At 39.6% G+C, this 24,754-nt stretch overlaps 1 protein-coding gene across 1 annotated transcript in view; it reads right to left on the bottom strand.

Moving 5' to 3' along the window:
* Positions 1–24,754, bottom strand: part of RYR3 (ryanodine receptor 3) — a 3,250,282-nt gene that overhangs the window by 920,684 nt on the left and 2,304,844 nt on the right. Inside the window, exon 51 of the mRNA XM_044074157.1 lies at positions 20,251–20,414. Coding sequence (XP_043930092.1) covers positions 20,251–20,414 — 164 coding nt within the window. The remainder of the gene's footprint in view (positions 1–20,250; positions 20,415–24,754) is intronic.

The following is a 24,754-nucleotide window of genomic DNA, read 5'->3' as shown; positions in this document are numbered from 1 at the left end:
ATTTAAACTCAGTTTTTGCTAATGGTTCAAAAGGAGGCTAAGTAACAGCCTGAAGAACCAGTCTAAGGTCTCATGGAGGTACAGGATCTTTTATTAGAGGGTGAAGCAGTAATGTCCCCTTAAGGAAGGCTTTACATAATTTAAGAGAAGCTAATGAAGATCTGTTTATACCAGTGTGAAAATATGAAATGACAACCAATTGCACCTTAATAGTTAAATAACTATTTCCTTCATTGGGGATAGAAGCTAAAAAAAGTGAGAATAGCTGAGATAGGGGTGGAAAAAGGTTCTACCTGTCTCTGAAGGTCCAAAGTATAGAAACATTTCCATTTACGTTTATAAAGTTTCCTAGTGAATGTTTTTTGGGAAGACACAAAGATGTGACAAACAGAGAAGGAAAGCTTGGAACTTCTAGCCATCACTGGAATTGGAGAAACCATGTGGTCAATTTGAAGGGACAATATATCTGGGAGAGGCAGCCTGCACAGATGAGACAGAAGGTCCTGAGGAGAAGCCAACACCCATGGAGGGTGAAGAAGATGAGGCTAAAGGAAGGGGAACCATATTTGTCAAGGCCAGAATGGGGCAGTGAGGATCACCTTGCTCTTCTGCTGATAAGTTTTATGAATAAACTTGGGGATAAGAGGAGTAGGAGGAAAGGTGTACAGTAGACTAGAGGGATAACTGTGAACTACAGCATCTCTCAGTGACTTCCCCACTGGGAGGATCAGGGTACAGCTCGGTTGACCTCACTGGTGAAAGATCATGTCCACCACCAAGAGACCACATGTGAGGGATTAAAATAAATCTGCTTAGTATGTCTACTAGCATGCTGACTTTCCCCAGAATATGCATTATTAAGAGAAAGCGATTGGAAGAGATCACCCATTGCCACTCTCTCACTGCCTCCCTGCAAAATGGGTAAGATCTAGTTCCCCCCTTTTTTGTTGATATACAAGATAACTGACATGTTGTCCATTTGAATTGTAGCCATCCCTAGAGGGAGAACATCTGGAAATGCCTGCAACACATAGGACTGCTCTCATTTCTAGGACATTGATGTGCAGCTTGGCCTCCATCTGAGTCCATGTGCCTTGGACTGTCCTTCCTAAATAATGCCCTCCCACCCCAGTTGGGAGGTGTCCACAGTGCTCTGGGGGAACGAGGTATGGAAGGGCAGTCCTGGTGAAACTTCCTCTACATGAACCCATCATGCTATGTGTCATCTGCAAACAGCCATGATGTGAATGGTAGTTGATAACGGCTGATATCGTATTGATCACTGTACAGCAAGGGTCCACTGTAGTATTCTCATGTGAAAACATGCTAAAAGAACTAGAACTATGGTGGCTGCCATGGAACCCAGCAGTTGCAGAACTAGCTTGGCTGGAGGTGAATGAAGAGTAAGGATATGTATTGCCTAGGTCTCCAATCCTGAATGAGGAAGACTTGCTACCTGTGATTTTGTGTCTAGATGGGCACCTGTGAACTCCAAAGTTTGTGCTAGACAAAGCTGAAACTTGGAATAATTTATGGCAATGCCTAGCTGGGAACAGCAATGTAACAAGTTAATTAGTAGAGGTTTGGTGGAAGTAGATAGGAGCCAGTTGTCTAGATATGGATACACCCGAAATCCTTGTAGTCTCAAGTGATCTGCAACCACAGCCATATACTTCATGAATATGTGAGGGGTTGTGGTGAGACCAAAGGGCAGGGCTCTGAACTGGTAGTAACCAGCTCACAGCTGGAAGTGCAGGTATCTTCTGGAGTGCCTGTGTGTCTTGATATAACAATATACATCCTGAAGACCTATGGAGCACATTCAAGCATCCTCCCTTAAAATAGGCAGAATGGTCTAAAACATGACCATCTGGAACTTCATGTATTTCACAATCTGATTTAGGTTGCCAAGATACAAAACTGGTCTGAGGACCCCAGTCTTTTTTGGCACCAAAAGAACTCTGAATAAGTTCCAAACCATTGCTGGTCTCCTGGGACCAGTTGAGTGACTCTTTTTTTCTAGTAGCTTTTCTATTTCTGTAACTGCAAATTTCCTCTGATTGGGTGGAACATCAGCAAATTTTCTGTTGTATTTTGAGGGAAAAAGGGAAAATGGTATATAATAGCCTCTGGATATGATATTTTTCATCCAGGAATCTTTGGTAATGGTGGTTCAGGCTTATGGGTGCAGAGATAGTCATCTACTCACTCCCCCCAGAGTGTATGGATGCTGAAAGGGCGTTTCTGAGTAGGAACCTCTGAAGCCCTGATATTGCAGGCCACCTCTGCCACGAGGATGGCATCTTCCACTGGAGTTACCCCTCTGCCATGAAGGGATCTTTCTTCATAAGAGTTTTGGGCGGAAAATTGCCATTTTCTGAACTATAATTCCCTATCCTCTCTCTGGTTTAAGAAGAAGGTTCTTTGAGGAGTAGAAAAATGGATTCCTATGGCAGAAAGGGTCTTCCCATCCTGCTTGCTCCTGGACAGAGTCTCTTTCACCTTACAACCAAATAAAGTGAACCTGTCAAAAGGGGTGTTGATGAAGCGCTCTGCAAAATCACAAAGGCGCATCCAGGCATACCTTCTAACAGATAAGCCTGAAGCCATCACTCTAACAGCTACCTCTGAGGCATGAGATAGCAGTCTCATGGAAGCACTGGATAATGGCTGAAGGGTGGCCAGCTGCAAAGAAGATATTTTCTCTTCCCCTGCAGAGATGCAGCCTGAGAGGGTACTGGAAAACTGTTTAATCATTTCCCTCTGAAACCTGGTTACAAGTGCCAAACAATTCAGAGACATGAGGGCAAAGGTTGACAAAGCATAGAAGAGCTTCTCATACCTGTGCAATGCCCTAGATTTCCTATTAAGAGGGTGGACTAAAGAACTCTGTTCCACTGCTGCTGCAACCACCATAGCATACACTGGGGAACCCTTGCTCCAATGAACTCTATTTTTAAGTGCCGCAAGATATTTGTCTGGACATTTAATGATGGGCAGCATGACATCTGCATCCTTCCAAGCCTGATGGGAGATGGGGTTTACCATCTCATCTGTTGAGAAGAGTACTCAAGTTATAGCTGAACTGGTCCTGAAAGTCTCATGAAACACTGACTCATCTTGGGAAGTGAGGTCAGAAGTCCAACCTCCTTTCTGTTTCAGAAGTTCAAGATTTTTTCTGAATGAAAAGTCCTTAACAGGTGATCTGGGGCACACTTTCCCTTCATCAAAGTCAGTGTCTTCAGTTAGAAAATCTTGTGGAGGAGACTATGTGCCTCTTTTTGCAAGTCTGCTTCCAAGGAAGCTCTTTGGTGGGAGGTTCCGGACAGGACTTGGAAATACCAGCAGTGTCCTGAATGGAGACAATCTCGAGCTTTGATCTGGCTGGCTGTCCCAGTTGGACTGGATGAAGAGGCCCAGCTTCCACAGAAAGCTGTGGAGTGCAGGTGGACTTGAGGGGTGTGCTTTTTCCAATGATGAGGAGAAAGCTCTCTCTCCACTACTTCAAAAGCTAAGGTCATGGGGACCTCAGTCTTGCCCTCATTGGATTTGAAGAAGCCTGAGAGGGACAAAACTCGATCCCCCTGGCTCTGTTCATGAGGCAGAGGTCAGAGCGCAGCTGTCCAGTGCTGAAGCTCTGAGAGGAAGGGATGGCTCCAATACCATCTGAGTCTATCACAACTCACTGGATCTGGTGCTGATGCTACATCCCTGAGATCCATCTTGATCTGACAAGGTCAAACCCATCCAGGTCATGGAAACTGTCAGAGTACAAGAATAACAATCTTCGGACCTGACACAGCCACACTTGGGAATCTAGGGTCTGAAAGTTCTGAAACCACAGGATGGATTGGAGTAGGAGCTAAAGTTTTGGGTTGAGAAGTGGAGAGGCTAATGAGTCCAATGCAAGACAGAGACAGTAAAACACCCAACTATATCTGGGCTCTCAGAAATTTCCTCACCATCTTGTCTACATCTATTTCTGATAGGCTCCTGGATGATTCTAAGGGAAGCTGATGTAGATGGCTGACAGGAAGCTTGTTTAGGCATCTCTTGCAGGAAGGGAGAGTGAAGCCTTAAGGAATCTGGTTCAGGAAAAAACACCAGATATTTAGATTTGGACCTGGTCAGATCCAAATAAGGAGATGGATCTGATGATTTTTGGTTTTGTTTTAGTTGGAGTTGAACTTATTGGAGACAGTTGGAGCTGAAAACTTAGATACCTTCTTGGGAGGAACCAAGGCCAAAGAGGTCGAAAGGACAGCGACCAGAGGAGTGCTTCCTTGAGTCTTTTGTTTTCTCTGCTGTATCCCCTGAAGACTTTTTTAGAGGAAGATGGTACTCCAGAGTCCGAAGGAGCAAAAGATGGGAGCAGATCCATCAAAATCAGTTTATTTTTCATATCAGCCAAAGCTCTATTAGTAAAGCTAGCACAAATGTCACATGAAAGTTCAAGATGACTTGGACGTAAGCAGTGCACACATAATGACTGACTATCCGAATTTGGGATCTTATGCCCACAAGAAGAGCACTTTTTGAAACCAGTGGGTTCCTCCAACATCTTTACACCAAGCAAAAACTATCACAATAACACACAGCACTTAAATCCAAAAGAGGAGAAGATGACAGTGGGAGATAAGGAAAATATCAACAATGGTAATAAAGACATATCCCATTGGCAGTAGAAAAAAAGAGAAATCAGTAATACCAGCAATGGCAATGATTAACACTCACTGTTTAAGAAATTTAGATGTAAGTATATATATATATATATATATATATATATATATATATATATATATATATATATATTTTTATATATATATATATATATTTTATATATATATATTTAAAGGGGAGGATAATAGAATGAGAAAAATAAACTATTGGGAAACTAGGCAAAAAGTAATAATATGACAAAGATCAACCAACTCGTTCGAGCTAATAATGACCACATATTATCGCTGAAGCAGCAAAGAAGATTTGAGGTAACTCATAGTAGTCAAGGGATTATGGGTAAGGGGAGGAGCTTGAGCTACAGAGCATAAAGTCTTTTGAATGGCTGAGGGTTGGATCCAAGACCCATCATTTGAGGAAGGCTATAAGAGGCAACATCAGATCTAAACATATTAATGGACATTAATTTCCAGTTTCATATCTTCTGCTTGATCTCTATGGTCACATTCCTAGTTGCTGCAACAGAATCCTTTTTAATCCATATACCTGAATGCATTACCATTTTATGTCCTCATAAATATGAGCATTGTTGAATCATTTCATGGATAGGCACATAAGATGCAATTAAAACCTTTGTTTTTCTTTCATTTTATACCCCAGACATAACGCAAACTACCTTAAAATATCCCACAGCAGTTTGATATAATAATCAGGATTTGTCAAATCAAATTCAATATCATCCAAAAATGAAGCTAGTATTAACTGAGTGCCACATCAATTATATTACTGAATTTGGAAATCCAATATCTTTCTAGCTTGAGGTACCAAGTGTGTTGCAAACAAGAAGAAACCTAAAACTCAACCTGTCAGAAAGCACTCCTCCCTCCTTTATTTTTCTTCTATTCCATCATAAATTCCACATATTAACTATACAGTACTGTACTGTTTGGAAATGCAAATGCTAACATAGCCCTGCTCATGAATTCCCAACAAACTCTATAAAAATGTTTTCTCTACTGCCAAGCTAATCAACAATGATGGCAGGTTTTTTTGCTTTGATTCCATCTGAATCACTTTTATTCTGTTAATAGTGTCAAACATTTGTATCCATTCCACAACACCATATTTATCCATAAATATCAGCTTTGGTAATATTTTTTGTCATTTACGAAGCTACGTATAAACACTTTGTAGTCATGATTTAGAATCAGTATTGGCCTATATGATTTAGGGTATGTAGGGTCCTTCCAAATTTAGCAACCAGAATAAATTAATAAAATAAATAATGATAGAATGCATTCCAGAAATTCTCACTTCATCACTTTGTACAAGGAATGTACCCAAACAGACACATCTATATATACATAAGACATTAGTATACATTAGTAAACATATGAGCATGGCTGGACTCAGCATATTTCTTTTCATCTCCATTCACAATTACACACTGTGCAATCATTATTTGTTGAGCACTTTTTGTTTTTATACCAGTGGTTTGCTGCTTCTCCTCGCTATTTTAGTTATTTTCACCAATCTCCCCATTCACCACTTCTACTAGTAATATCACTTACAATATTCCCATGATTTGTCAACTAAACCCTTAATTTTCTTCTGCTTTATACTTCTCTTTCTTCTCTTTATATCATCTAGAAATGTTCTGCCAGCCCCCTTTTTGGCACTTGCTCTTTGTTTTCCATTTTCCTGCTATTACACTTATGAACTCTGCTATTATTAGCCTTATTGGTTTTATTTTTTTTTTCTTGCCAACCCCCTTCATCATTCCCTATATTCCAAATGCAAAATTGTCCAAAATCTTTTCCACTTTTCTATATATCCTCTTTCCAATTTCCAGGGACTCTATCCAGAGACCATTTGTGCTAAGGTGCACTCACTGAATATATGTTTCATGCCTGCATTTTCTGTCATTGGTATCTCAAGCCTGTTTTCCTTCTCTCCTTATATAACCTTTAAGGTGTGAGCTACCATCTCTACAGGACTCATAATATCTGATCACCCCATGCATTTTCTGCATCTCTGATGTTATTTTGAGGACTTTCCTTATATCTTTCTTTGTGGCTTCCTCCCCTTCCCTCCTCAGAGCTTCATAAAACATTCTGTTTTTATCTTTCCCCTGGTATTCATATTTACAGCAAGACACTCTCTTTTCCTTTTTTTTCTTTTTGTTTTCTAGATCTTTCCTTCTTCCTGTTTCCCCAGTTTTCTCTCTGCCTGGTATACGTCCACTCATTTTGTGATAATCCAAATTCAACTCATTCTGTAATTTTACAAGTCTGGTCTCCATAGGGTCTTAAATACTGTTCTGTCCTCCTGCCCTTCCTTCTTTAATTCCTGCTCTCCTCTTATCCATTTTTCCTTCCATGTTTCTTATCTATGAAAGTACCCCACCCTCTTTCCTTCCATATGTCTGTTTTCCCTTGTCCCCCACATCATGTAGTCTGATCTCTTTAGTGCCTCCTCATTCATTCTTTTACATCTTTCCCACCATCCTATCTGTTCTTTCTCCTCTTGCATGCCGGTTTCCTCCTGTGTGGGTATGTGTGGGATTCAACAGCTCTCCTTTTTTCTACTCCCTTTTTGTTTCTCCAAGCACTCTTCCAGCTCATTCTGTAATTTTATTAGTCTAGTCTATCAGGTCCATTGACAGGTTTCTTAGTATATGTGATATAAACTGGATCTGGTTTGAATTAAAATCTCTCATTCTTTTTTCTGGTCAGTTCCCAGGCTCTTCTTTACTGCTTCAACATTTTCTTTTGAAAGAAATGTAATGGTTTCACAGACACAGTTTCTTTTGGACCTCCCTTACTTGCAGAGGGTTAAGAAAGAGAGTTTTCTTTTCTTTGTTGGCTGGAATTTTGTTGACTTTTTATCTCATGCAAAGCCTGATCTGTCTCTATAAATGTTTGCATCCCAGGTGGAAAAATATGAACATGGCTGGCTGTAGCAGTTTGAATCTCACTCTATCCTCTAGACAATTCTTATTTACTGAAATAAATGTAATATTCTTTTTTTGTAGACCGAGTAATCATTTTTCATTAATATTTTGTTATAACCAGTCTTCAAAACATTTCCTTTTTGCCACATGTTTGTTAGAAGCTTTTTCTTGAACTGATATGACTGCCTTTTAACCAATACAGGTCTCAGATGCTTTCTGGAGTGGAGATGGCTACATTTATTTTCGGTTCATTCTCTAACATTTGTGAGAATTCTTCCCCTTAAATTAAATTTACTGTCAGTCAATGCAGAGAGTGAACTGTTGGACTGGTGGAGTAGAACAGACTATCCTCTCCTTTGTACTGCTTTTTGGTGTTAGTTGGCAGTGATCAACTGCAATTTCATGATAGTCTGTGTGAAGTGTTGATTGGAGTCAGTGATGTGAACAGGTTAGCAAGGTGACAGTAATTGAAGAACTTTGTGCAGTTCCCAAGGAACTTTTTGTTTTAATGAGGGAGAGTATTTTTGCCTTCCTGAGACTTCTTGGGTTTTAATCCCAAGATGATCAGGATATTGCAGCTGATCTGATCTGCAGGAAGGAGAGAGTTGTCATATAGCCATGCATTCGACTTTATCTTGTATACTAGGATAGCTATTGTTTGAAGTGGAAGTTTGCTAGTCTCCATCATTAATTTGTTGATTGAGTTGTTTAACACATTCCTGGGTTTGGAAGATGCTATGGAAGCTACAGAAGTTATGGACTGTAACATTTATATGCTTTTTCTAGTACTTGCTTCATTGCCAATAGAGATGACTGTAAGATGTGGTACAGAGAATAGCCAAGAAGGGGGCTGGAATTTGCTGGAGAAAACTGACAAAGCAACCAATGTATTGGGAGCAAATAACTAGACAGCAAAAGGTAATAGACTGGGGTGAGGCCAAGAAGACTCTTGGACTGCAAGCTAGAGACTGCCTTCCCCACCAGGGATTGATACCAGAGTATAGGCAAACAGAAAAGGATAGGGGAATCTATAGTGAAAATCTGTTCTTGTGGAGTTTGTACTTGAATCTAAAACAGAAGCTGCCATTAAAAAAGGGATAATTAGTACAGTCCATATAAAATATTGCATGAGAACTACAGAAATCAATTAGAAGAAGTTAGGAAAGATTGGGAAGAGAGACTAGACGAGCAATTTACAAGGCAACAATCGGAGGACATACTCATGGCTCCCAAGTATGCAATAAAGTCCAGAATATTTAGGATCTTTGCTTGAAAGTGTTTACACAGGTATTTTTATATCCCAGACAGATTAAAAAAAAATTTCCTTAGGTACATGGCAAATGTTGGAGGCATGATGAGGAAGAAAAAGGTAACTGGGAACATATGTTTTGGGAGTGTAATGAGTTGGCAGATTTTAAAAATATCCTAGAGAGTAGTCTTGTCAGAAATATTGGATAAGCAAATGGCTGTAACTAAGGAAAAGTTTCTTTGAACTGGGACATAAGATCTTAATTACCAAGCCATAGTAAAGCCTTGATAAGTTTAGTTCTGGTGGCTGCTAAAAAAATCCATTACTAGAAAATGTAAATCAAAGTCTAACCCAACTGTATTTGATGTACTGAATATTGCAATTGAGATAAAAGAACTGGAAGTGGGATCTTTAGAAAAGGGAAAAAGCAAATTGCATAAATGGAAATTGTGGGAACAATACATGCAGAACAATGTTCAGTAGGAGGAGTGAACTCTAGTGGAAAGCAGGAAATGAGCAATTTATGTTGGAATGATGACAGTTACAAAAATGAACATATGTGATAAATAATGTATGTAACTGGAAATGTAGTAATATGGTTTGTTTTCTTTTATATTAATCCATGTTTGCTTATGTTTTAAGTGATAATTTAACAAAGGTGTTAAAAAAAAGAAAACTGTTTCTGAAATAGTAGTTAGAAGAAAAAGTATGTAGAGAAGACATACGGCTTTCTGTTGCACCAGAGAACCTGGAAGGAAAAGACTGAAAGAGTTCAAATGCAGATTACAAAGGTGCCAACAATCTGTAATAAGAAATAAAAAAAATATTTGGTACCCTCCCCTGGGAAAGACAACTAACAGGATACTTTGATCTACATCTGGAGAAACAACTAATAGGATAATTCAATTTCACAACTGGTAAGATGACTGAGGGGATCCACTGATTTATACCTAGTGAGACAACTAACAGGATCCTCCGCTCCTCATCCTTCTTGAGCTAGCCAGTGGCATATTCCAGTTCAGATCTTGTAAGACATGTGATGCTTCAATCCACATCTGATAGTTAGGATGTTGCAATCCATAGCAAAAATAATCGCAATTCTCCTTCAACCAAAATCTGGTGAGACAACCTCTAGTATTGTACATCTGATGAGATGGCTTCACTGATGTTACAGTCCACATTCAATGAGATAGCATCTATGATGTTCCAGTCCTCATTCGGAGTATTTTATATTTTCTTGGACCCTCTGATACATTGTCTTTGTAAATGATATTCTAGTATCCTACCACTATCATAACTGTGTGCTGTAAGCTAATTAGCTCATATATTCAGAGGTTCATAGGTAGGTACTAGGCTATTGCCCCTAGAGCCTATATAAGCCTAGTCAAAAAGGTACCCTGGCTTTTGCTACCCAAGTGATCCCTGGGGTGAATTTCTTATCTTCCATCAAATCATCAAGATTTTTCTTGAAGAGTGCTAATGGGGAGCTTTGTTTGATATAGATAGGTAGTTTGTTCCAGGGTATGGGAAGTCTCTGGAAGAGGAATCTATCCTTCCAGCATGTTCTGTTTATTGTGGTGATAAGGTTTAGGTCCCTAGAGCATGTAGCTCGGAGGGATTGGGATTTCTTTAAATGGAGCATATGCAACAGCTTTGGGTTTGACATAGCTTTGTATGTGAGGCAAAGATCACCTCTGAGTAGGTGATGTGCGATGGAGTAAAGCTGGAGTTTTTTGAGACGATCTGCGTAGGGCATCTGTTTGAGGCCGGTAATCCTCTTTGTGAGGTATTTCTGCAGCCTTTCTAGTTGTTGTAGTTGTTGTTGTAGCTCTCCCATAATTATCATGATGGTTTCCACATTTGACTCCAGTGGTAAGCATGTTAAGGCTAATTATTCCTTAACCAGTCCAGAATTCTTTCACCCTAACACATCATCTTCACGTCTATTTCCTCCTCTTCTGTCTTTATGCTTAAACTCCTACTAATTAATATTATCACTCTTTTTTCCTCTCGGCTTCATTTCCTGCATAAATACCCTATCTTACCCAAGCTCTACTCTTTTTCTATAAGTTATCAATCTGTTTCTTTTTAAATCCCCACTAAGGTTCCATAATAAAATACTTAAGCTGTTCATTTATTTTATATGTCTTTCTCTTGTAATTCATATTTCACCTGATGAAATTCTTTTTGACCATCCTCATCACCCCTGCTCTGTTTAATACTAGTTCTTGTTTTGTTTAATAAATTCACACATTATGAAATATTAAACATTTATCTTTAATTTGATGTGATTTAAGAAATCAAAACATGTAACTCCCCCTTGAAACTTTCTAACAAATAACTGCTTAGTATATATATATATATATATATAAACCTCAGCTTTGGCCGGCTAAGATCTAGCTGTATTCAACTGGATGTATAAGAGAATTTAAGTAGCTTTTATCTGCACTTTTTTCAAATAATACAGTATTTAAATTGATTTAATTGTGTTGCATGAATATTAACTCAAGTGGAAGTTTTGACTCTGTTCTTCAGTTAGTGCTTGCTTGAATTTTATTGTCTGTTAGTAATTGCAGGTGTGGGGGGTAGCCACATTCTTTGATTTCTGTCACTGCCTATTTAAGTGGTACAGTTTGAAATATTTTCTGCTTAAAAACCTCAGCTTTGGCCGGCTAAGATCTAGCTGTATTCACCTGGACATATAAGAGAATTTAAGTACCTTTTATCTGCACTTTTTTCAAATAATACAGTATTTAAATTGATTTAATTGTGTTGCATGAATATTAACTTAAGTGGAAGTTTTGACTCTGTTCTTCAGTTAGTGCTTGCTTGAATTGTATTGTCTGTTAGTAATTGCAGGTGTGGGGGTAGCGACATTCTTTGATTTCTGTCACTGCCTATTTAAGTGGTACAGTTTGAAATATTTTCAGCTTAAAAACCTCAGCTTTGGCCGGCTAAGATCTAGCTATATTCAACTGGACGTATAAGAGAATTTAAGTACCTTTTATCTGCACTTTTTTCAAATAATACAGTATTTAATTTGTTGCATGAATATTAACTCAAGTGGAAGTTTTGACTCTGTTCTTCAGTTAGTTTCCCACCCAACCTCCCTGTTTTTGTTTTGGTGTTAATCTTAGTGCCCGCCCCTCTTGTAAATTTGTGTATGGATACTCCTTCTGGGCCCATCTCATTTGCTCACTCAACTGAGTGCAGTGAGATCATATTCTGATTTCAGGCACTCCTACTGTGTACAAAGAGAGCATCTGGGAAAGAGAACAAAAAAAAATTTTTTAAGCTTGTTTCCTGCCTTCCCTGTTAAGTGGTCTAGACTGTTTGTAGGCTTCTGAGCCCCCAAGCCCTTCTGTGTCGGAGGGAAGCCTTCTAGCTTAGTTTTGTTTGTTATAACTAGCCAGTTTTCTAGTTTCAGCACTCAAATCTGTTTCTTTGAACTCAGAATTTGTTCAGAACTCATTGTAAGCACTACATAAGCTGCAAATTACTACAGCACTCAACTTTCCTTGCTTATCTAGAGGAAAGCAGTTTATAGTACTTAATAAATAAGCACCTATCCAGGCATGTCTAAGGGTCAGTTCCCAGTGATTTCTCCTGTCTACCTGATGAATCTGGGCATCTTGGGGCAATGCAGCAATTGCCTGATGTACACAGAAAACCCTCTCCTCCTACCACCCAACACTACAACCTGTGAGAGATGCACTTATATAGCCAAACTGGAAGCAAAGCTCTCTTCACCCAAGACTGGACTAGACAGTCAAGAGGAGAAGGTAAGCACTTGCACCCCACCACACTCATCACATAGTCCCTCAAAACCTACATCACCAAAACACACACATAGAAACACAAAACACACACCTACATTCAGGGAGGCTCTCAATAAAAACCTGCCCAAGCATCAGGGGCATCCAAAGCATAAACGCAAGCAAACTCCACCCCCCAACACAACCCAAATGACACATAGCCCACAAACTCAGTGTGCCACTCAACCACAGCCCATAAGACATAACAACGTACCCAACACTCTAGTGATAGGTGACTCTATAGTCAGGCACACTGATGCTCCACTCACTAGACTAAACAAGGAGAAAGTTACTGTCAGCTGCCTGTCAGGTGCCAGGATCCACCACATAACGCATGCAATCAGGTCACTCCACAATAAGTACAAATATGACACTGTCATTGTCCATGTTGGCGTGAATGACCTAAGACGTACCTCCCTGGACTACATGAAAAGAGACATGGAGGAGCTCTCCAATCTTGTATCCCAGGCAGGTATGACCCTAACCCTGAGTAGCATCCTGCCATCACCCAGAATGATACCACAGTACAAGGACAAAATGATTGACTTCAACAATTGGCTAAGCTTCTGGTGTCATTCTAAGGGGATCCAGTATTTGTCTGCCTGGGAAGACATGATTGACAGACCACAATGCTTTGTCAGAGATGGCCTGTACCTGTCGCCCTTAGGATTCCGGATACTGGCTAAGACTCTTGCCACCCCTATAGTGCCTTTTTTAGGCAAGGTTCAAATGACAAATTCACCACTGTAACACATACAAGCAAGCAAAATCTGAGGGTAATGCTACTCAATGCTAGAAGCCTAAACCTCAAAATGCACTCACTCGAGGCACTCCTTAAAATGGAGAACATAAATATCTGTGCAGTGACAGAGACCTGGTTCAAAGCTCCAGAGATCACCCCTGCATTACCAGGCTACAATTCATACTACACCTTTCGGCCACCTAACCCAGAACAAAGCACTAAAGGCGGAGGCGTGTCCATATTCATTAAGGATATCTACACCTCCAGGCTAGGTGCATAGCATAATGCATCCGAGATTATCCAAGTGCAACTAACTCTGGGCAAGAACGCAATCCAAATTGTAGCTTGCTAGAGACTCCCCACCATGCCCCAGGATTCCCACTCCTCATTTCTTGATAATCTGGAAAGTATTAGGGTACAACCCAACACCCTAATAATGGGCAATTTCAACTACCCCACCATTAACTGGGAAAACTACTCATTTACCAACTCTTTTGCTCAACGTTTTCTAGAATTCATAAATTCCAACGCCTTGGATCAACTTATTCACATCCCCACCAGGGGCAGCAATATCCTAGACCTGGTCATTACCAACGTGGGAAACCAGTGTTCCACACCAGAGGTCAATTCCTCGTTGGTCAGATCCGACCACAAGCTAATCAGCCTAGACATCCACATCCCACCCCCACCCCCAATTAGGGAAACCATCGTAAAAAACTTCTCCAAAGCCAACTTCACACTTAAGTGGCAAACTTCATGACACCCATGCAGAAGGACAATAGAGGTATGACTGCTGAATACTACACAAATGCACTTTATAAGCACTTACATGAGTGCATGGATCATGCTATTCCTAATAGAACCAAGATGTTATCTTCCAAAAAAAGGAAGCCAATCTGATGGTCCTCTGCCATAAACAAACTCTACAACAGAAGAAAGAAACTGTTGCAAAAAAGAGTAAAATCCCATGACTGGAGAAACTCCCTGGTCAACCTCAGTAAGAAGCTGAGATCCCTCATAAAATCCTCCAAAGCTAGTTACGAAAACAAAATTGCCACTGACTCTAAAGACAACCACAAAGCATTCTATAGCTATGTTAAGAATCTCAATGGGAACACTCAGATTTGCTCTGAGTTACAGCACAATGGCACTAAATATACAGAACCAACTGATATTGCCAACATCCTAGCAGATAGGTTCAGTGCTAACTTTACCCCCCTCTCACCCCCTAGAGGGCCCATCTCTATATTGGAAGAATGCAAAGTTCCTATAATCACGGCTGCACAGGTAAAAAACACACTCTCCAAAGCCAAGAACACAGCATCAATGGGACCTGACAATATCCCAGGCTGCTTTCTACATGAACTACATAATGAACTGGCACCCTACCTAAGTACCAAGTTCAATCATAGCCTCACCTCAGGCTTTGTACCCACTGAATGGTGCACCATGACTGTTATCCCACTCCACAAAGGGGGAGCCACGATGGACCCCGGGAACTACCGCCCCATTAGCCTGATGAGCCTGGTCTGCAAGGCCATGGAACGTATCATCGTGGAACTCATAAACAAAGACACTGGTACTCTCCAAACTCTGGACCCTACCCAGTTTGGATTTGTAAAAAGCAGATCATGTCTCCTAAACCTGATTGACTTCTTTGAAGCAGTCACCAAAGCCATAGATGAGGGTAAAATGGTTCACACAGCTTATCTAGATCTCGCTAAGGCTTGCAACACCATCCCCCACTCTGGAATTATAGATAAGCTCACTAAACTAGGTATAAATCCCTATGTCACAAGATGGGTTGCCAACTGTCTCATGGACAGAACCCACACTGTGAAAGTAGCGGATTCCAAATCCGACTTCAGACCAGCGACAAGTGGAGTACCACAGGGTTCAGTCCTGGGTCCTCTCCTGTTTGGTATCTACTTCTCTGAAGTGCAGGCTAACACAGAAGGTCTTTAGCTAACAAAGTTTGCAGATGACTGCAAACTAGGAGCCATAATTGAAATTCCTAACGATGTGGACAAACTACAAAAGGGCCTCACTGAGACAGATAGCTGGTGTCAAAGCCATGGCCTGAAGCTCAATGCCAAAAAGTGTATTGTCATCCCCTTTGGTAAAAACTCTGTACCCATGAACTACCACATAGCTGGTAGTCTACTTAATGCTGAAAATGTGATAAGAGACCTTGGGACACAAGTGAACAGTAGTCTCTCCTTTGATAATCACATCGCCACAGTGGTTAGGAAATCCTTCTAAGTGGCTCATCTCATCACAAAAGGATTCTCATCCAGAAAAAAAGAGGTCATTGTTCCCCTCTACTCATCACTCATTAGACCCATTATAGAGCACAATGCCCCTTTTGGTATGTACCTCACAAGACATCTACAACTGGAAAGACCACAGAAATACCTCACAAAGAGGATTACTGGCCTCAAACAGATGCCCTACGCAGACCGTCTCAAAAAACTGCAGCTTTACTACATCGCATATCGCCTGCTCAGGGGCGATCTCTGCCTAACATACAAAGCTATGTCAAACCCAGAGCTGTTGGACATGCTCCAGTAAAGAAATCCCAATCCCTCCGAGCTACACGCTCTAGGGACCTAAACCTTGTCACCACAATAAACAGAACATGCTGGGGGGATAGATTCCTGTCCCAGACTTCCCATACTCTGGAACAGACTACCTATCTATGTCAAACAGAGCTCCTCATTAGCACTCTTCAAGAAAAATCTTGATGATTGCATAGGAAATGGGAAATTCACCCCAGGGATCACTTCTGTGGCTCTGCTCGACAGGGGCACAGGAAAATAATTTTCTTGGGTCGCGAAAGCCATTATACATTTTTTGGCTAGGCTTCTATAGGACCTAGGGCCAATAGCCTAGTACCTACCTATGAACCTGTATATTTAATTGCTATGAATTTGTCCATATCAGGAGTTGTTGCTCCTCTTAGGTATTCTATCTATTTCCTACTTTCTGTTTCTGTATTCATTAATTTGCATTTTGAGTTCCCTGCAGAGATGTAGCAGCAGTCTAACATAGCATGGGATTCTTCCCACCTTCTTCTATTGCTGACAGTTTTTCATTTTAATTTTTTATACAAACTATTCCTCAGTCTTTTCAAATCTTTCTTTCCTTTTCCTGAAGCTTTAAGTTTTCCTTTGTCAAAACCATCACATCTCACTTCCTTATTTTCATTCATTCTCAGGTTTTTCTACCTTTCTACACATACTTTTCCTGTTCCCTGATTCATCATATTTCAATTGATCACTTTTGATTTTATGGGTCAAGCTAATTTAGAGGTCTAGCCAAGTCATTCAAGCTTCTTCCCGCTCTCCACATACATCTCCTACTTCAGTGTTATTTCCCCTTCTAATCCAATCAGTATGCTGCTTTTGAACTTGGAATTACCCCTTACCATATTGTAGTCCTTGGCTTGTGTTCTTTTAGTCCACAGTACCCCTCCTAATCTCATTTACTGTCACTGATACAGTGTTTTCTCATTTTATTAAATCATCTTCTTCTTTCGGCTGCTCCCATTAGGGGTCACCACAGCAGATCAACTGTTTCCATTTCTTCCTGTCCTCTGCATCTTGCTTTGTCACGCCAACCACCTGCATGTCCTCTTTCACCACATCCATAAACCTTATCTTAGGACTTCCTCTTTTCCTGTTACCTGGCAGCTTCATCCTTAGCATCTTTTTCCCAATATACTCTGCATCCCTCTTCAGCACATGTCCAAATCAATGTGATCTTGCCTCTCTGGCTTTGTCAAACCTTCCAACCTGGGCTGACCCTCTAATATACTTATTCCTGATCCTGTCCATCCTCGTCACACCCAGTGCAATTCTTAACATCTTCAACTCTGCCACATCAAGCTCTGACTCCTACCTTTTTGTCAATGCCACTGTCTCCAACCCATATAACATAGCTGGTCTCACTACCCTCTTGTAGATCTTCCCTTTCACTCTTACTGGTACTAGTCTGTCACAAATCACTCCTGACACTCTTCTCCACCCACTCCATCCTGCCTGTACTCTCTTCTTCACCTCTCTTCCACACTCACCATTACTCTGAACTGTTGATCCCAAGTATTTAAACTCATCCACCTTCACCACCTCTACTCCCTGCATCCTCACCATTCCTCTATCCTCCCTCTCATTCACACACATATATTCTGTCTTAGTCCTGCTGACCTTTATTCCTCTTCTCTCTAGAGCATATCTTCACCTATCCAGGGTCTCCTCCACCTGTTCCCTACTCTCACTAGCGATCACAATGTTATCTGCAAACATCATAATCCACGGGGACTCATGTCTGATCTCATCTGTCAACCTGTCCATCACCACTGCAAATAAGAAAGGGCTCAGTGCTGATCCTTGATGTAATCCCACCTCCACCTTAAACACATCCGTCACTCCCACCGCAGACCTCACCACTGTCACACTACCCTCGTACATATCCTGTACCACTCTTACATACTTCTCTGACACCCCTGACTTCTTCATACAATACCACAACTCCTCTCTAGGCACCCTGTCATATGCTTCCTCTAAATCCACAAAGACACAATGCAACTCCTTCTGACTTTTTCTGTACTTCTCCATCAACAATCCTTAAATGAAAACTAAAATATATGATTTAGCTAGCAAAAATAAACTTAAATTAACAGCTGAAGACATGATTGTTTTCATATATCACAGAGATAAAGAAGAAATTTGTAGTTGCTCAATCAGACCATGCCCACTTTTCTGTTCAGTATACCCAAGTCTATTCCATGGGTTGTCATATTTTAACTATAACCATGTCTTCATTATGCATATTTTGAAAAATATTAAATAAAGGATATTAAACTAAAACTTAGTGCTTAAAATTACTCTGTACAATCTATCACAGCATTACTTTTCACTTTTACCTTTCAACAGTTAATGAAGGTCAGTATTGTTAACATACAAAATTAAAATACAAATGGGGGATTCATACAGGTAACTACAAGGTGTCCACTATGTGTACTCTTTGTACAACCTTTCTGAGTGAACAGAGGGCAAAAGCATTGTGGTAGGGCTGTTCTTGAATTCAGAAAAGTTACCTCAAGGGGTACAACATAGTGTTCACTTATTATTAACATTATTATTAACTTTTATGAATCCCCCCTGGGTATTTTTAGCAGTCAGTTTATAAGTTTTCCTTACTTGCTTCACTGAAGTTTTTAAAGTTCATCGCTTTTTTTTCTTTTGAGTAGTTCTACATTTATCTGGTCTCTTCCCCCATACTGCTTTGAAAGACCAAAAAGGGCTTCATAGAAAGTCCAAAAGGCCATGTGCTATTTTCTTTTTGCTGTTTTTTGGCTCATTCTATTTTACTGTTTTTTCCCCAAGTCATTTTGCTTTCTTCAACACCAATGGGACAGTTCGGCATCCACATAGGTCTGGAGATGTAAGATTTGTAAGCAGGGTGGAGGAGTTTAAACTTCAAGTGCATCACTCTACATCTGTTTGAGGGATGAAGGCATTCCTCTAAAATTTTGTTTGCATAGGGTAACCATTTTCTAAAAACACCCTACCTTCAGAGTTGTTCATTTTTTCCACTGTATTGAAAGGATGTTGTCTTTTAATTTGTATGTCTGCAGCTTGATTTGTCTTTTGGCAGATACATTGTGTGCTCTATTAGAATTTCTACCTGAGACACGACTGTCCATTGACCAATGAATTTCTTCATGGACTCAGTGCAGTCTCCACCTTTAATCCATTGACCAATGAATTTCTTCATGGACTCACTGCAGTTTCCACCTTTAATCCACTGACCAATGAATTTCTTCATGGACTCACTGCAGTCTCCACCTTTAATCCATTGACCAATGAATTTCTTCATGGACTCACTGCAGTCTCCACCTTTAACTTCCTCAGTGATCTCAGTAAAGTTTTCTGCTCTAGCTCTATCTTCCAGTTCTACATAATTCTGTCTCAGTTCATCCAGTTTTACTTCTTGTTCAATTATTTTTGCCTCCATCTCTTTATCTGAAATTGGCAGCTTTTTCAGCTCATCCACATTCCTATTTAATACTTCTTTCATTTGTTGCTGTTTGCTGCAAAATATTACATTAGTGGTCTGCTAGTTTTGAATATTTCAGAGTGCATCTTATTTATCCTCTGTTCCCTTGTAATATTGTACATTTTTTCCAGTGTAGCATCTGTGTGGATCCCTTCCTGCCTTCTAGCCATCCTACTGTTTATCTTTTTTTTCAGTCAAGCCTTTTCCATGGGCTCCATTCTTTATATTCTTTATCACTTTTTTCTTGTTTGTCTTCATGAAGTTGTCCACTCACTCTTGCTGTCAGTGAGTCTCTCTATCAGTACGGTTTATCAATGTCTCCATTATACTAGAAGTCTATACTGTTTGAATACTGTTGTCACGTAAGGTACTGGTAGCATTCCATGTACTGTGCTTCCTAGTATATAGGCATCTGCAAAGCTTACACTGAGTGTGTAAAGAATTTACGTAAAACTCTGGTGTAATACAGCTTTGCAAATTGATTCTGCAAGCATATTATATTCTACAGTTCATTCTAATATTGTAATTTTGTTTCTTACTTTGAACACAGCCCATGCTAAACTACAACCAGGTCATATCACCTGAGCTGGAGTGAGTCTTTATGTTAGCCTACTCTCTTGACAGAATGAACTAAACATGTTAAACACTCATGATGTAGTTGTTAAATACAATTACTGTCAACCATTAATGGCAATCTTTCCATAAAGCCAACAGTTACTTCAGTACTATAATTTATATAATTTATATCACTTACTTGGCAGTGTTGATTGGCCTTGGTTCAAAGTTACCCTCAGTATCCACAGAGGCCTGTTTCTGTACAGTAGTACTTATGCTGAGGTCTACATAGTCTGGAGGCAGAGCACCAGAAATGGCGCTGAGACAAGGCATGGCCATTTTAAAGAGCTCAGGGTCATACTTCTGCAGAAGAGACAGGGACTGATTGGAAAAGTGCAACAAAGAAACATAAGATTGTTAGTAGCAGTCAGCAAATGTTCAGCCAACGGCGCCAGCAGAGTTATATACCGTAACAGTCTAAGCAAATAACCACAGCAACAGCAGCTTTTGCAGATTTGCTATGTAGTATGTTATTATGAGGGTAGCAAAGGATATTTTCACATTTCAGCATGCAGTATTAATATAGGTGCACATGCCTGATTTTTTTCTGGCTGTGATATTTGCCTCTGTATGCTCATATGAATTTGACTGCTCAATTTTGTAAACAAATATTTTTTTTCTTTAAAATTTGTAACTTTTCATGCATTTTGTTCCACTGCTGGTGAAGGTACATGCTAAAGAGTTCAAGCGATAATAAAATATGCATTCAAATAACAATCAGCCATAATCAGGTATGCATTAACACATTTTTGTCAGAACTACACTGTTGCAAACAGTGTAACAGAACAATAAATAGCTAAAAATATGATCTCCATTTATGATGTACATATCATGACTTTACAATATTTGGTTCAAGCAGAAACAGTATTGCAGAACAATTAGTAAAGTATACATGTTGCAGTGTACAGTGACTGATAAATACATTTACTACAAGTATAACTGTCCAGCTTTGTTGCTAGGCACAGGTGTCTGTAGATAACAACATATTGTTGTGCACTTAAATGGGCATAAGCACCACTGCACACATTTCTTTTCTAAGATAAGTATTCTTATGAGTCATCTGCAATAATGCTTCTAAATTAAAACATACTCCAAATATAGCACCTTGTGTTTGCACAGTTACATGTAATGGTTCAGCACTTAATAATATTCATATCCAGCTAGAATGAATCATCAACAATTTAAGAGATGTTTTCCTCATGCAGTGGATGGCAAATGTCATACGATTCCACTAAATGCTTTGTGAATATAATAAAATGTCAGAATGACTATAAATGAGGTAAGAATGGCTATTGGCAACAAAAAATGGAAGGAAGGCAAACAGAATAATGGGAGGAATCAAGGTAGGAAGTGATAGTATGGTCAGGAAAGAGGCAGATGAGTTTGCCTGACTAAGGCAGACCTAAAGATGGATAATAAATACTTTACAGGTTCATAGGTAAATATTAGGATATTAGTCTGCAGACTATTACAAACCTAGCCAACAACAGGAGAGCAGACTCAAACCCTATATCTTGTATCTGTGAGGTAAAGGCCTACGCCATTACGTCAAACCCTTGTCCTAAGTAAAAGATGAGGATTAAAATGATCTACTATACAGTAGACTGCAGAAGAAACTTGTCATGAGACCCGGTTAAACAGCTGAATAATTTCAAACCAGTCAGCTCTGTCTGGAATATATGGGTCTTATCAATGCTACTTTGGAATGGGAATAGGGGGCTGCTAATAGCCGAACTTCAGTTATTCACACATTCTGGCTTTACTATGTATGAGGCCATAGAACTTTTGGGGGATGAGAAGTTTTCCACTTATCCCCTGTACCATATAATCTGTGAGCTAGTGTATCTATAGAAAAGTGTTTGGGGGAGGTTTGCCCGAGACAAAAATATTTGTGCTTGTTTTGTTTAGTAAAATCCAACCTTTACTAGTGTAGATATTACCTTTGTATGTTTTCTGGTGGAATTCTAAACATTTTTTTTTTACTATGTATCCACATTAATCCTGCCCTAGAAAAAAAATCATACAATGATTTTTGGAAGGTAAGCTGACAGAGTTCCTCAGTGGTGACAGCCCAACAAATGGACAGCATCATGAATTTATATAGCACAAAACTTAACAGTTCAACCTGTTTTACTATAGTTCCACAACTAGGTCTCTAATCTGACAGACACATACGGCATTTAATAACAAGCAACATAATGAGTAGATGGAAAAATCTAAAGGTATAGGTTTGGGACCAACCTGTTGAAGTATAAAGGGAAATGATTAACTGGAAAATGTCAGGGGGTAGCAGTTTAGTGGGATTTACAAGGGAAAATGAGTGAACAATAAGGTTGTCAGAAGAAATTAGTCAAGAACATAGATGTTAAATCTATAGACAGAAGAAGAAGAAGAAGATAGTGGTGTCATACTGACAAAGAACCTGATTCTGAACCATGCCAATGCTATATGTAAGGTTACTAACAAACAACAGCAGAATAACAGGTTACATTTTTATAGGCTCAGACCACAAAAATGCAAGGCATTATACATGGCACTAGTAAGCCTTTATCTGGAATCCTGTACACAGACCTAGAGACTATACTAATAGAAGAGCATCTGTTTGGTGGACACTGTGCAATAAAGGTTTACCAAATGGCAACCATATTGGTAAATGGACAGCAAAATAGCTAACACCTGTAGTACAAAGTGTTACTAAGATGGTAAAGTGAATAAGGGCACAGACTATGAGAAAAATGTCAGATTACAAGGAATGTAGAAAGTGGAAAAGGAGGATGTGGCACAGATGGTCTAGATCACCAGGAAAGATTGATTTGTGGAATTAAGGAGGAAGGACAGAATAATGTATGGGAATGGAGGCAACCTGATGGAGAACATTTAAAGTTCATATTGGGAAATGTTATTTTACATGTTGTGTAGACATGAAAGGCACTGCTAAAGGGCTTGTGAAGTGTACATTTTAAAGATTTCTGGGACACATGGGAAAAACAGCAGACAAGTGAATGGGAAGCTGTAGCACTCTGGTGGACTTGATGCACCAAATTTATTTTCTCTTAGAACTGATTTGTCTGCATATATGTATGCTAAGCTGAAAGCTCATTAAAACCTTCTGATAATAAAAAAGGGATTTAGTGTTGGTAGTTCTCAATACAAAAAAACCTAAATAATAAAACAGATGAAATAAAACTTTATTTCTTAGAAGAAAATGTGCATACAGATGTAATAATGGAAGCCTGGTATAGTAGTCTCAAATTAAAGGATATCTGAAAGTTATGTATTTATTATAATGTTAGATCTGCGTTGTCTTGTTTTTATCTCATTCAAATTTTAGATTATCAGATCCGATTGGATCTGACCTCAGAGCTTTTGCAGAAGTTTGGATACAGGGCTCTAACTCCTCCTCTACCGATAATTCCCCTCAGTTCCCTCAGAATACCTCAGATTGGGTATGCCTGCTTATAGTTAAAAGACCTTATCTAAAAAAAAAATCAGAAATAGATGTGCATGACATAATGGCCAACAAAGGTGATACCATAAAGAAGAGCAAGGACAGGCTGTCCAAGGACAGTTTCTTTCAAGACAGAAATTAAGGAGTTTTTGTCAAAGTCTGAAGCATGATACTAATATCCCATGAGTGAACTGGATCTCTGACTGAGGAATGTAAGAGGAAGAGTCCCTTCAGGAAAGAATTGGAAATCCTTAGGGAACCAATTGAAGTCTGATTTTGCCCTACATGAAAATCTGAAATAGCTGCCATTTGTATCTTAAAGGTGGAGAAGCTAGATCCCTTGTGGAATAATTTTGTCAAAAAATCTAAACTTAATGGTAGAGGGGCTAAGACAGTGTACAACCCCTCTGGAAAAGGCACATATGGTAAACTTTTTCCACTTACTGAGACAAACTTTCCTGTTATTTATGTTTTGTGAAGAGGATAAAATTTGACTAACTGGCCACCAATAACAATTTTAAAGCCATATGGTTAACTTCAAGGTTTTCAGGTCCTGATGAGGCTGAACAGATGAGTGAGAGAGAAGGTCTGGACTTGGGTCCAACACCAAAAAAGGATGTACTAGATAAAGCCAGAAGAAGGAAAACCAAATTTGCCAGGGCCAAAAGTGGGCAATGAGGATACCTTCGGAAGAAACTTAGCAATTTGAGAGAGTAAGGAAAACCATCAAAGTCAAAAAGTTTATTGGCTGTAACATCAGTGCTCTTCCAGGAAGGTCTGTATCCATGGATTTTGAATCTGAGGGTCTGACTGTAACAGAAGAAGCTAGTGGAGGGGCACTTTTGTCATTTGCTTCTGAAAGACTCTGTGATGAACAGGAGGGCCTATAGAATGAAGCCACCAAAGATGGCCAAGAAGATCTCCTCTTTTTGAAAAATAGGGAGTGTAGTCATGAACTCACTTGTTCTAGTCAGAAGTGTGGAGGAGGAGTTGGGAGATCAGATCCATTGAGGTTCTGGATCCAGACTCTTTGGTATCTTCATTGCCAGACTAAAGGATCCAGCAACCATTTCCTCAATTTTTCTACCATCCTCTCTGATTCTTTTTTCTTTCTCCGTTTCCTTAGACTTTTCTGTCTCCTTTCCCTTTTCTTTCTGATGCTTATGTTTTTCAGGCTTCTTAGTGTGAGAAGGAC

Source organism: Protopterus annectens, chromosome 6.part0, assembly GCF_019279795.1.
Source record: "Protopterus annectens isolate FY-2018-M chromosome 6.part0, PAN1.0, whole genome shotgun sequence".
In the NCBI taxonomy this organism is placed as follows: domain Eukaryota; kingdom Metazoa; phylum Chordata; order Ceratodontiformes; family Protopteridae; genus Protopterus; species Protopterus annectens.
This window is presented reverse-complemented; position numbering and strand designations above follow the sequence as displayed.